Source organism: Amphiprion ocellaris, chromosome 12 (assembly GCF_022539595.1).
Source record: "Amphiprion ocellaris isolate individual 3 ecotype Okinawa chromosome 12, ASM2253959v1, whole genome shotgun sequence".
Classification (NCBI taxonomy): domain Eukaryota; kingdom Metazoa; phylum Chordata; class Actinopteri; family Pomacentridae; genus Amphiprion; species Amphiprion ocellaris.
In genome coordinates, this window is record NC_072777.1 from 26,459,058 (window position 1) to 26,472,763 (window position 13,706).

The window sequence follows — 13,706 nt, forward strand, 5'->3', positions numbered from 1 at the left end:
AAAATTATTCTTTACGCTTAGTTTTGTATTAATGTGACATGCAGGTACACGTGGTTCCGAAAATATCACTAGTTTACGTCTTCTTTAACTGTTACTTTTCATTTCTTATGCCACTGAATCAACAATATTGACAAGTAGATCAAATAATCTCTGAGTGTGGATGAGCTGAATTATGAAAACAAATTGAAGCTGTCATAAAAAATTCTATCTTTGACTTAAAAAAAAACATAATACAGACAACACAGTCAACTAGTGATATTTTCTGAATCATACATAGTTGCACGTCACAATAATACAACAAAGTTGAATTTAAGAAACAAATTCACAACTTGAACTGAATAACTTCACTTATTGAATGAAAAAGAAATATTTGGGAAATTATGATACATTTTCAATGAAAAATAATGATTTTTTAAACATTAGATACATCGATTTTTGTATTCTTTTAAATACTTTTGTGTATTTTGACTGCCTGACATATAGAATACTTTTTAATATGAAATATTTAGTCACAAAAATGAAAAAATAAATTGTTCAGTTTAAATAAGTGAAAAACAAATCCATATTTTATAAAAGTTTCAGGCAAATCAAAGATGGCCGAGCATGAATTGTTCTAAAAATGTGATTATTTAAAATGGAGTGACTCTGATATAATTTATAAAACATGTCATATTTGCATTGCATTTGCAAACAAACCCACAGTTTGTTTTTTTGTCACATTTATGTTGAATCTGCAAACCTCAAGGAGAGAACAGCAGCAATTTAAAGTGTTATTTTATAATTTATATGTGTTCTGTGTCTTTATCATGAGCAAATATCAGGCTACAGTTTCATTAAAGCAAACATACTACTGTATTATAGCATCATTGTGTAAGAGTTTGTGTGTTTATGAGCAGCAGATGTTCACTCTGTTTGCTCTCTTAGATCTTCCAGGTGAACATGAGCCCATGGGGTCAGTTTCTCTTTTGTTTGGGACACATTCATTAAAACCAGCAGCAGAAAGGTTTCCAAGACCTCATTATGGTTCCAGAGGAACAAAAAAGGCTGATCTGCGTCAGAGATGATCCATATTTGAGCTGCTCAAACTGGCGGCGGCGGATTTGTTTAAACATGAGGAGGGTTTTTCTTTGAAAGCACTAATAAGGTCATTATGAAATCTGACGGCTACAAGGGCTAATTGAAATTCAGCCTCAAGGGACGGAAGGAAAAGATATTCAAAGTGGATGACAAAATTAATTCACTGTAAAAAAAAAAAAAAAAAAAAGTTAAACAGTTTTTGACTGTGATTTATTTTAATTGAAGAAATGTAAAATCGGAGAGAAAAAAAATCTAAGTTTACAGAGTTTTTTCAATCAGTTTATAAAAAAACAGACATTTGCTGTTTTTTGAAATAGAGTTATATATTTTTTGTATTGAAAAAGTATTTTTCTGCATCTTAACATTATGAAAATAAATAAATAGATAGATAAATAAATATGTCCACATCAAAAGCGTTCAATATTTTGTTCCTGTACAACATTCAACTGTAAAATTATTTTGAAATATATAAAATATAAAAAATATTTCATGAGATATTGTCTGCATATATATATATGTGTGTGTGTGTGTGTGTGTGTGTGTGTGTGTGTGTGTGTGTGTGTGTGTGTGTGTGTGTATTACACATTGAAAATAGTCAGTCATTTTTGAAATTGTTATTCTGCAGACAGTATCTCATGAAATCCACAAGGTGTTAATCTACATGTTAAGCATAAAATAAATCTAAACTTGAACAATGTCCACAATAAAATCTGCATTCCTATGAAAGAAACTGTGAAACTTTTTCTTTTCTTATTGTCTGTATACTGTATTTACATTTTTAATATATAGACATTTGCTGTTTTTTGGAAGATAGTTATATATATTTTAAGTATTATTAAATATTTTATACTTGAAATTCTTATTGTTTTTTTTTTTAAATGATGGTAATTTTACATTTTTTGTCCATTTTGTGAAATTATAGCTAACAGTAGTAAAATCACTTTTAAAAAGTCTTTTTCTGCATCTTAACTGCACAAAAAACTAAAAATTAAAAAACATATCCACATCAAAAATCTTGATTTTTTGAAAAATTATATTGTTCCTTCACAACATTCAATTGTAAAATGTGACCATTTTACTGCATGAAAATCAGCCAAAATATTCTTATTATACACATCTTATATATTATCATTATATTTCATAGAGTATATTATAAGGTATGAAAATGGTCAATCATTTTTACAATTGTTATTCTACAGAAAATATATAATAAAATCACTAAGGCTTTTACAATAAAAAATAATCGAAGTTGTCAATAATGTCCACATCAAAAATCAGTATTTCCCCAAATGGTAATTTGTTCTAGTACAATGTAGGACCACAGAATTACACAATTTTATTGTATTTAAATCAGAAAAAAAGATATATACATATAATATAATATAGCATAATATGTCATAATAGATATTTTTTTATTTGAAAGAAAAAAGGAGAAAAAAACAGCATTTAATTGTTAATTTCAAAGGTCTTCTTTGATTTATAAAATGTAGATAATATCTAGTAAAATCCCAGAAAAAGTAATAAATGCAAAAAAAAACTCTGCAAAAAGAAAAAGAGGAAAAAAACAGCTAAAACTATACATAATGTCTGCATGAATTAAAAGTCCGTATTTTAACAATTGATAATTCATTCTTTTGCATTGTTTCCTGAAATTTTTGCTTTTTAAAATTATTTTTATTTTTGCTCAAAATGTCATTATTATATTATTATATAGATTTCCTTTTTCACAGTTTCCCACAGTTTGGTTGTTTTTTTCAAAGCAAACTTTTTCTGTCAGATTTAATGCCAGATTTCACTGTATCTTTAAAATAATCTATTTTACAGTGCGGCTAATGAAATTTTCAGATACCGCTATGTTCATACTCATCTGGTCAGTGTGTTTATCTTAAAAACACATTAGAAAGAGGCCTCATTCATTTAAAGGCTCCACTTATGTTCTTTGAGTTTTTGTAAATCCCCTCATTCTGCTCAGTTGAACCGTGCTGAGAACAAACTACCTGCTTTTATCTGCCGTTTCTGAACAAACTCATGAAACCCGAGTCGAGCTTTAAATAGCCTCCACCTGCCGTCCAGTTAGACCAATTAAACAGAGTCAATACATTCTGAGCTGAATGCTGTTTAACCCGAGAGCTCGTGAATAGGAGCTGATTATACATCCTCATACAACAATGCTCAGCAGCTTGTACAATATTCAGTGTTTTCTTTCTTTCAATTTCCATCTGTGCAGAATAATGCAGGACGGAGCAGTAAACTGGGCCAACAGAACCGACAGAAGCACCATCAAACATTCTGAGTCTTCAGGGCCGTCGAGGGAAAGTCTGTGCTGGAGAGTCTGAATGACAAATTTCCATTTTTAAATCAGTGCTGATCAAAGCTCCACCAGCTGCTCTCAAACTGCATTTAGCTGCAAATCAGACGGCAAACTGAGCCTCAAAACTTTATCTGAATGGCTGAAACAATTAGTTTGTTAATTAACAGAAGATTAACTGGCAGCAATTTTGATAATTATTGTAGTAATTTCTAAAGTGAAAACATTTCATAGTTCCAGTTTCACAGAAGTGATGGTTTTCTGCTTTTAGTTTAATGAATTTGATCATTTTGAAGGTTTTTTAATTTGAATAATTTTGAGGTTTGGACAAAACAAGCACTGTGAAGGTGTCTCTGAGCTGTTCTTTAGTTATTTGAACAGCATTTTCCCCTGTTTTCAGATATTTTTACAAACCAAACAATCAGTTGATTAATGTACAAAGTAATCAGTAGAATAATCCATATTAAAAAAAATAACCATTAGCTAACAGTTTAAAATGAGCTCCACATCAATCAACTTCAACATGAGTAATAATAATCCAATAATTTTATATTTGACAGTAAAATATTTCCAGGAGATATTTTCTGCACCTTTACTTTTAATCCTGTAAGTACATTTTACAAAATAATGTTTAATTAAACTCCTCGACAGTTTATACAACTAAAATTAAAAGGTTAATTAATTACTCAAAAATAAATGGCCAACTTTTTTGATAATCATTTTATGTAAAAACTTTTCATGGTTCTAGTTTTGCAAATATGAAGATCTGCTGCTTTTCCTTTCAATCATTTTAATAATTTGAATGCATTTTTAATATTTTTGATGTATGGACAAAAAAAAATTCTAGTATATCTCACTATTTACTTTTTTTTTTTAAACAAATGACAATCATTTGATTAATCAGCAGACTGATCCAGAAAGAAAATAACCATTAGTTGCAGCCAATAGTTCCAGCTTAACCAGCTTCACCAATAAAATCCTGCTTTTACATTAATGCACGAGTAATAATAATGTTATAATATCATATCTAACAGTCTAACAGTCACAGGGGACATCTTTATGCACTGTACATCTACTTTTAAGACTTTAAGTACATTTTTCTGACTACCCCAACATACTTTTACTTAAGTCGGACTGTTCCTGTTACTACAGCCGACTTTAAATTAGTAGTTTTACTTGAGTAAAAGGACCCGAATACTTCCTCAGACTACACAAGAGAACAATGGTAGTTTAACAAACATCCACTGAGCTTCTGGGCAAAGTGTGAATACTTTAATATTTTATGTATGAATGTATAAATGTGATCTTCATGCTCGGCTAATTACAACATGTGCAGTTTGCATAAAGCAGCAGAGTTGCATTAAAAATGCATTTGGTGTTTGCTGTTAGCCTGAATCCCTGGAACATAAAGGATCGTCCCGTTGCTGCCAGTGTGGAGGGAAACTTAATTAAATCCCAGAAGATAAATACGAAACTTTCTGCTAAAGTGCAGCAGCCATGTTGTCACTGTCACTTTATCTCTGTGATGAAACTGCAGTCATTTCCTCCATTTTGGGGTCTCAGACAGTCAGAGTTGCAAAGTATCACCTGCTACATAAGCTATATGAATCCAAGACGAGCAAAACCCACGATGAGCAGCAGGAAGATGGTTTGAGAGTCCGTCTGAGGTTTAGGCTGCTTGGATCTGGCTGCAATCGGTCGGGTGAAGATGTACGGATGTTCCTGCAGAAGAAGGAAGGATGCAGGTAATGAGCGATTATCACAAAATACACGTAATGTATGCAACACTGCACAACATTTTCATGTAGTTTGATTTTAAACTTTTCAGACAGCTCCATCTGTTAAAGAAAACATGTTAAAGAGCCCATAATAAAAATGAGCACAATATTTTTCTTATTTTGTCCATTACTGCAGCATCAAAAAAAAAAAAAAAAAAACAATTAAAAAAAACAAACAAAAAAACCTCTCACATTATTATGTCTGAAACGCTCTCTTTTTGCTCCGGTCTCTTAAAGGGCCATTTTCTCAAAATCCCAATCTGCTCTGATTGGTCATTTGGTCTGACCAAAGATAGGTAATGTTGGTTAGTAACTCCAGATCTCTGAATGTATCCAGAGAGATAAAACTCTAGTGATGAAAAATCTGATGTTTTTTTTTTTGAGTCAAGCTAGCTGCTTTTTATAATTTATGCAAATATGTTACATGATGAGGTCATTAAGTAAGGAAAGAAAAGCCTGGACTTCATACAGGGTGTTTCATGCAGGTAAGAAGTAGTGAAGTTTTCTGTGGGAGAGAATAACTTACATTGATGTGGACTTCAACATGCACAAAAAAGCAGTATTATAACATAACTGAAGAAAATGAGGAACCAAAAAGGCATCAAAGGGGCTCTTTAATAGAATATAACAGTATTTTATATTTTGCAGCTGTCTACTTCTACTTCAGTAGGATTTTCCATATTTGTAATGGAGTATTTTTACTTTGCTATACTGGTTTTCATACTAAAATAAAGGATCTGAATATTTCTTTTTTCATAAAAATAAGTAAACTGTCTTACCATCGGTGGACAGATGAGTCCGATGGGATCAGAGAAACTGTTCACAATCATCTTTCCTCCTTCAGGCTGAAACTGAGACACACAGAAATGAAGAAATACTCATTGCTTTTGCTTTTAAGTGAAATTAGACAGTGAATTAATTAAAAAAAGTCACTTCTAGCAGGTAAAACTGGAAAAATACTACCATTTTTACACCTTTTTCTATCATATTAGTTATTATATTTCATTCTTTTGTGAGTCAGACGTCACCTTTTGCACAATAGCACCCTGTGACTCACCTGTTAGCCTTTAACCTGCTGTGGCTTTAATTTTTATGCCCTCATTGCTCACCATGTTGTTCCAGAGGCCCTTGGCCAGCTCCTCGTGGCCCTTCATGGTGAAGTGGAAGCAGTCGTGAGTGAAGAAGGTCATATCGATCTTCCCGTTCTGCTCAGAGACATAAAACACAATCACCGGTGGAGTTTGTTGTCAGTAGAATCTCAGCCTTGAGTCTCCACCTCCCACAGCAGGGATCCTCATGATTCACGCTGGTTTCCTCTGCAGTAGATAAATTACCTGGAGCCGAGGAGGGTCGGCCTGTTTCAGAAAAGGCTGAAGAACGACGGCGAAGTCGTCCCTGAAGAAGCGGTCGCTGTGCAGCAGCTGCTCCAGACGTTTCTGTGGAGGAAAATCACTTCATGTGACAGTTTTCTGATTTGTAACAACAAAAATACAAATTTCACAGAGAAACTTGAATGAATTTACAGTGTCAGAAGTAGAAGAGCGTCAAGGAAACTTCTGAGCTCAAAATGGAGCCTCGAGGAAGCCTTCAGAAAGATACCTTAAGGATGTTTTGTAGAGTTTTTTTATATTTAAGCAAATGGGGACTTTGGCATTAGTCTGGAAGGCCATTTACACGCACATCTGTCAGCAGAAACTCAGACAACATAACAATTTAACGCAAATATACACAACCAAACTTGCATTTTTATTTACTTTCATCTAGTGGCTCCAGTATTATTTCCTCAATTCTTGTGTTTTTAAGTCCTTAACCCATTTATAGCATTTTTCCGTAAAGCCCTCAGTGCTACATTTCATCTGAAAGGTGCAATATATAAAAACTTCTGATTGATTGATTGATGAAACTTGCATTTAGTAATACCTCTAAGACTGCTACCAAAAAGAGTAGAAATTAAAATAATTTCTTACGTTTTTTTTAATTGTTAGTGATGACAAAAATAACTTATTTTTAGGGCTGTCCGATAATATCGGCCAACTGATATTGGCATAAAAATGTAATATCATTCCATATCGTTATCATTTTTTTTTTTTTTTTTTTTTTTGCCCATCATGAAAACTGATAAAATAATGCCTGGATTTCGCCGGCATTTACCGGCTCACAAATGATGACATCATCAAACTGAGTCGTGAAGCGTGTAAACAAATGTGAGTGCAGGAACAAGCTTGCTGTGTCTGACTAACAATATGTCTGAGGTTTGGAATTATAAATGAGTTAAATAGCCCACATATGTCTGTATCGGTAGCGGTATCGATTGATATCAGAATCGGAAATTGAGAATTGGACAATATCGGCTTATCCGACATTCCTACTTATTTTATATTGGTCTAAAATAAAAGCGATAAATTTTCTCAATCTTACCGTTTTATCATAAAATGAAGCAAACTTACATTATACACATGTAGAAATACTGCAGTGCAAAGTAAGTTTTAAAAATTAAATACGTAAAATAAAGTGTAAATGCAGGTGTAAAGTTTGACACAAAAAGATGGTTCCTCCAGCAAACACATTCCCTGAATTGAGCTGTCAAAGGTTCCTTGAGGAACCTCCCAAATAAGCAGGGACTGATGGTGAGACATTTGCTAGAAGCAGGAGTCAACAATGTTCTTGTAATTACTCTCATTGCCAAAAGGGGGAGACAAAAGTTCTGCCCTGCTGGTTTAAATGCAGCAACACCAGCACAAGAAAATGTACATTATATACAATATGTAGTGCTGAAATAAAGAGTTTTTTAAAATATTTTTTGGGAGATAAAAACGAGTTATCATCTTGTAGGATACATGACAATACAACACCTTAAAGAACCGTCTTCCATTATAATCAAAATACACAGTTATAGCACCTGGAACTCCAGATTGACCTCCACCAGCTCCCTCAGCTCAGGAGATCTGGGTACCGGCTCAATGAGGCATGAACAGAAAGACCTAAATCAGAGGTAATAAAGAAAGAAAGGTTAAAGTGAAACACGGTCTGAAGAGTTAACCACAGCCCAATTATATGATTCTCTTCACAATGTCACACTTAAGCTATGGAGGCTCATAAAACTATATGGTTACTGCAATTTGTGCTGTCATTTAGTAAGAAAAATGTGACAAAACCGTCTTTTTTAAAAACCTTTTCTTTTGCACTACATAGAGTGTCCTGTCAGAAATAGTCCATCCAGTAAACAGTAGTTTGTGCTTTAATACTTCATCGACATTGTTGTTGGTCGTAATCTCATTTTCAGTGCATGTGTACTGGAGTTTTTTCAAGTTAAGTTTCACATTGGGTCATTCCACCTTAATTCACCGAATGCTGCACACCTGACCATCTTCATTTTGACAGATTTTTATTCAAAGTGTTGAATATTGATTGAGTTGATCATGTGTAAAATCTGGGTTCATAGGCAACATTGACTTTTGAGTTAAATATTCTTAAAGAAGGTGACGCTTTTGCATCCTTGTCTTTGTGGATCGATGTTTTAAGTTCCATAACTGGAGAAATGATGTAGCTGGAGTCCTGAAATTTTGCAGGTTCATTGATATATACATCTGGTCTTCAGTGGTACAACCCTGCTTTGATAGAACAACAAAACCAGTTATGGTGTAAATTTGGTCCAAAAACATCAATGTTTCTGTCTATTCTAATATTACACCACCTATAAAACCTTAATTTTTGACCATGAGAGGCAGATTTTTTCCCCCTTTGTTTGGCACCAATAGGAACTTTTAAAATGTAGCATATGGTGCCAGTGAGAAATATACTTTTGAGAAAAAATAATATTTTTTTTTTGCATTTATAGCCAATATTTGAACATGCATAGTGTCCCAACTGGAAGAGTTATATAATATTGTTACTAGGATAAAAGAAAAATCATAGTTTTCCAACTTCAAAAGGTTTTATAAAAAGTGATACCACAAGCAGTAATGGTTCAATGTTCAATTAGATTTATTTTATGTATGTAAAACTGGTGAACTGAAGTAGAGTGACCCAACTGCAACAAAGTCCAGCTGCACAAACTCAGATTTAGGGTAAATAAACTTGTGAAAACAACAACCAAAGCATATTTTTGAGTCTATTTTATGTGTTAACGTTGTGAAAAAGTGTCTCACCGTTGGAGCAAACACCCCGGCGTCGGCTTCTGAACCTCCCTCAGAGTCTGCATGGGCAGAATCTGAACCACGTTGACGATCATACGAGGAACCTGAAGCACAAAATTTAGATTCATGTTGCAGCGAAATTCTGAATCCTCGCTCTGAGCAAACAGTAAATCTGAAAATTCTCCTACTTTACCTCGTTCATGAGCATTTCCAGAGATACAGTCATGTAGTGAATGAAGTTATCCACCGAGAAAAGAGCCTGGAAAGAACAGAAAGATTCATCAGAGGAAAGTAAAGAGGCAACATTCTGTAGAAACAGAAGACAAACCTTGTCTTTGCAGTAATCACAGATGTCGTTCATGCCCATGAGGATCGTCAGAAGCTTCCAGTCCTCCTCAAAGTTCAGACCCTGCAGGAAAACACAAGTTTGATGGACAAAAACTCAACTCTGGTCACTCTACCATCACTGCGTTGCGTCATTTCAGAGAAAGTGAAGCTTCTTGTACCTCGTAAGCTCTCAGAGTGTCGATCAAATGTCTCGTCTGTCCGGGCAGGTTGCTGGAAAACAAAGAACAACATCTTTCTGCTCAGCAGTTCTGCATCAGAGTTCAGTTTTGTCAGCAGAAAGGAAGCCGCCTGAAGCCGAAACAGAACTCAGCTGCAGCAAACTGAAAGCTCTCAGCTCAAGATCCATCTGAATTTAAACAATTTCACTGCAAACGTGTCGAGGTCTTACAAGGTGTTGTGTCCAGTAACGGCCAGATTGAAACCCGTCTCACTGATATGAGCCTGCATCCCATGAACTGTCTTCCCAGGAGCAGCGCCGAGCAGGTTGGGATTGAATAACTTTATAATATCTAAAACAGATAAAAAGATATGAACAAAGAAAAAATATTGGCCTATTTATGAAATAACAGCGTTCAGAAATATCTGGGATATCACCAGTGACATCTTACTTGCCAAAGTAATGACATCTTGAAAAGTCCCGTAACCTCCGATGCTGCAAGTAGAGGAAAAATAATGTTAGTACCTTTAAGTTAACTTCAATTTAAGGTTCAAGGTTTAAGGTAATATTTAAAATAATAATAATTGAATTATTTATTGTCTATTATTTCTTAATTTAATAACATATCCTTGAGGTGCAATTTGTCCACAGTCAGCATTATAACACTCTCTAAAACCACAAAATAGACATTAAATAAATAAATAAATAAATAAGCAAGTACAAACAAAAGATGAACAAAATAAAATGTCACCAGCCATAGAAAAAAATATGAAATAAAACAAAATAGATAAATAGAATAAAATCATCAGTCATAGACAAAACAATATGATGATAAAATAAAATAGATTAAAATAATAAAATCATCATCACTCATAGACAAAAAATATGACAATAAAATGAAATAAAATAAAAAAGATTAAAATAATAAAATCATCTTCAGTCATAGACAAAAAAAATGTCAGGATAAAATAAAAAAAGATTAAAATAATAAAAACATCATCAATCACAGACAAAAGATATGATAAAGTTAAATAAAATAAAAAAGATTAAGGGTTGTCAAATGACATTTGAAAAATCTGTTTAACATTTAAAGGTAATCTTCAAACTGCTCTGTCTGTTATTATTCTGTCCAAAATCAAGCAAACAGCTCATAAACATGCTATTGATATGCAAATTATGCCATTACTTTACTGTTGTTTTACCTGCATAGGTACCACCACAATAACATCACACTGCATGTTTTCATTATTTAGTTCTATTTTTCTGTGTGCCTAGTTTTTATATCGACGTTATTATTGCACATCATGTCATGTAAGGGTGCATGAATTTTCCTCAGGAACAAAAGAATGTATTAATGCATTTATATCTCTCACTGGACATTTGCAAAACCCATAAAACATGTAAATTTGGATGCATTTGATAATTAAAGCGAGTGGAAAGTGCTACAAAATTACATATTTTATCAGTTTTGAAAATCATTGTGGTAAAATGGCTCCCTGTTAGACTTCCAGTTGATTTTAAATTCCATAGCTCACTTCTTAGACTTTAAACGACCTTGTTGCTAAATATATCTGAGTTATTGACCTGCGTTGTGGCCTTTAGATGACTGAGAAGTGCAGATGGAGTCCTGCTGGTTATTTCCAGCCCACGGTCTGTAGTCTGTTGCTAAAGTGTCTTGAACTCTGTGACAGTGAGATGAATCTGAAATATTATCTGGTTTCAAAAGATTCCTCTCTCTTACCTCCAGGACACGTGGCGAAACTCGATGGGAATCCCGAGGACAGTGGTGGCGTTTGCACCGATGGCCGTCTGCCGAAGAAGACAAGAAGAACACAACATCTGAGCATTTAAATTTAACACGTTGCATTTTACTTTCACACTTCAGAGATGTGTTGCATTGCAAAAAAGCACAAAAAAGAGACCAGTGATGGTAACAAAGGTGGCTGCACTAATGCTGCTGCAACATTCAGTGATCATGAATGTAGTTCTCCATCCATGTCTACATGTTAAGCTCACTTCACCTTCTTCTCAGCAGGATTTAGCAAGAACGCTAAACAAATGAATCTTCAAACTGCAGAATTTGGGGATTTTTTTATTTATTTTTTTTTAGATATTCTGAACCAATGCAGCAGAAACAACACCTACTGTCAGAGAATCCCCCAAAGCAGCGATGACTTTGATATCAGCCGCCTTCACAAACTCAACTGGACCACCAGGTGAAAGCAAAGACACAGAGAGAGAAAAGAAAAAGAAGAGGAGATCAATTGAATCCAGCTGAGTTTGTGCACAACAGATGGATTTTTGAGGTTTTTGGGTGACAGACCTGAAGACGGGACAGAAGGAGAAGGACTCATGTCCGGACACTGAAACTCTGGATGCTTAAAGCTCACCGGTCGAGTTTTCTCTGGAAACTCCTGAATTAATAAGAAGATTAAAAGCCTCAATGTCAGATCATAACAAACTAAATTCTTTTTTTTTGTTGCTGTGATTCGAAGCTCTGAAGGGACTGACAAGATTCAGTTTATTCCTTTATGTGTTGCCTTTGGTATGTTGTTCAAGGCCTCATTTACAAATTAGCCAAATAAGAAAATACCACATGCAGGTAAACAAACAAGAAACTTGAAATTATTAAAAGGCAAAGCAAACAAATAAAACCCTTAAGGACAATTAAAGCAGTTAAAGTTAAAAAATTAATTACAATAACTGAAGGTAAAACAGGACAAAATGAAAAACCTAAATTATCTTAAAGGACTAAAAATGAATTAATTATTAGATTTTCCTGCAGGTTATTTCAGATTGCAGGTGTTTTTTTGAGTAAAACTGGACTTTCAAAGCTCAGTAAAAAAAAAAAAAAACACAGTGAAAAACGGGCCCACAGTGAGGAAAAATGTGACAGGAGCAAATAAAAAATAAAATTCTTGGAGGTTTGAGAGTCAAAAGGCAACAGTACAGTAATATATGATGCTGAAAGAGACACTACAGGCCTCAGAAATAAATAAAACATCATGTGTCAGCATCTAAAGGCTTCAGAGCCAGCAGCTGATGCATGCATGTATAAAACATCTCCATAATTCAACAGTGACAGAACTCTGCTGGTTTGCTTTATGTCTTTAGCCTGATAGCTGTGCTTGTTCTGCACATACTCAGGATGCCTGCAAGTCCATGTGGCAGGGGATCGTCACGGCAACCTGCCTCTTAATCTTACAGGTAAGTTAACTATTGATATATATTCCCAATGTTGTGCCATAAGCACAATGTTCTGACACTGGATTTTTTTATTTATTTATTTTTTTAAAAACCATTTTCAGCCATGAAACCAGGTGTAAACGGTACCTTATTCAGCGCCTCCTTGCTGTATTGTCGTATCCCCTCCTCATACTCCCACCACCAGTCGTCGCCTTTAACAGAAGGAGTATCCTTTTAAAAATCATCATCTTTAATTGGTTAAACAACATTTCCTATTGCCACTTGGCACACAATACAAGCTCTCAGCCGTTGTTTACTTTGCTCCAGGTGTGAGTGTGTTGCTATATTAAAAGGTCACTCGGTTTCAATTCCACAATATCACATGAAGCACAAACACTCGGGGCCTGTTTCAGCGCCGGCCGGAACAATAAATACAGGCTCGCCGCCTCACGTGTGATCTGCCCTCCTGCTTGTTCCAGCACTTACCTTTGACAGAGCGGGACGCGAGCACACACGTTGCCACGGCGATCCAAAGCCACCCCATAGTAGTGCGTATGGAACCGGTCAATGGGTCACCCCTACAGACTGCACAATGGGATGCTCGGTTTTTTACAGCTCTGCCGGTTTGTGTCGCCCACCCTGAGCGGCTGAGTGACAACCTGCAGCTCCAATGGAAAGCTGTCGCATAATAACACAACAAATAACCACAACACGCA

The 13,706-nt window shown here is 34.7% G+C and overlaps 1 protein-coding gene across 1 annotated transcript; it reads right to left on the bottom strand.

The window, feature by feature from the left end:
• Positions 1-2,090: 2,090 nt before the first annotated feature.
• si:dkey-177p2.18 (phospholipase B1, membrane-associated) lies at positions 2,091-13,680 on the bottom strand. The gene is made up of 16 exons (XM_035952165.2): positions 13,477-13,680; positions 13,138-13,202; positions 12,128-12,218; positions 11,950-12,008; positions 11,546-11,613; positions 10,256-10,299; positions 10,036-10,156; positions 9,806-9,857; positions 9,628-9,708; positions 9,493-9,558; positions 9,312-9,403; positions 8,063-8,144; positions 6,498-6,599; positions 6,273-6,368; positions 5,943-6,014; positions 2,091-5,107 (listed from the first exon to the last, which is right to left on the bottom strand). The coding sequence occupies exons 1-16, from the start codon at positions 13,532-13,534 to the stop codon at positions 4,985-4,987; spliced, it is 1,272 nt and encodes a 423-aa protein (XP_035808058.1). The 5' UTR covers positions 13,535-13,680; the 3' UTR covers positions 2,091-4,984.
• Between the last annotated feature and the right edge of the window lie 26 nt (positions 13,681-13,706).

Coding starts and splice junctions, on each gene's coding strand:
- si:dkey-177p2.18 (XM_035952165.2), bottom strand. CDS start 13,534: ATGGGGTGGCTTTGGATCGCCGTGGCAACGTGTGTGCTCGCGTCCCGC. Junction 12,219..13,137: donor GCAAGGAGGCGCTGAATAAG/GTACCGTTTACA, acceptor TTATTAATTCAG/GAGTTTCCAGAGAAAACTCG. Junction 8,145..9,311: donor CCGGGGTGTTTGCTCCAACG/GTGAGACACTTT, acceptor CCTCTGATTTAG/GTCTTTCTGTTCATGCCTCA.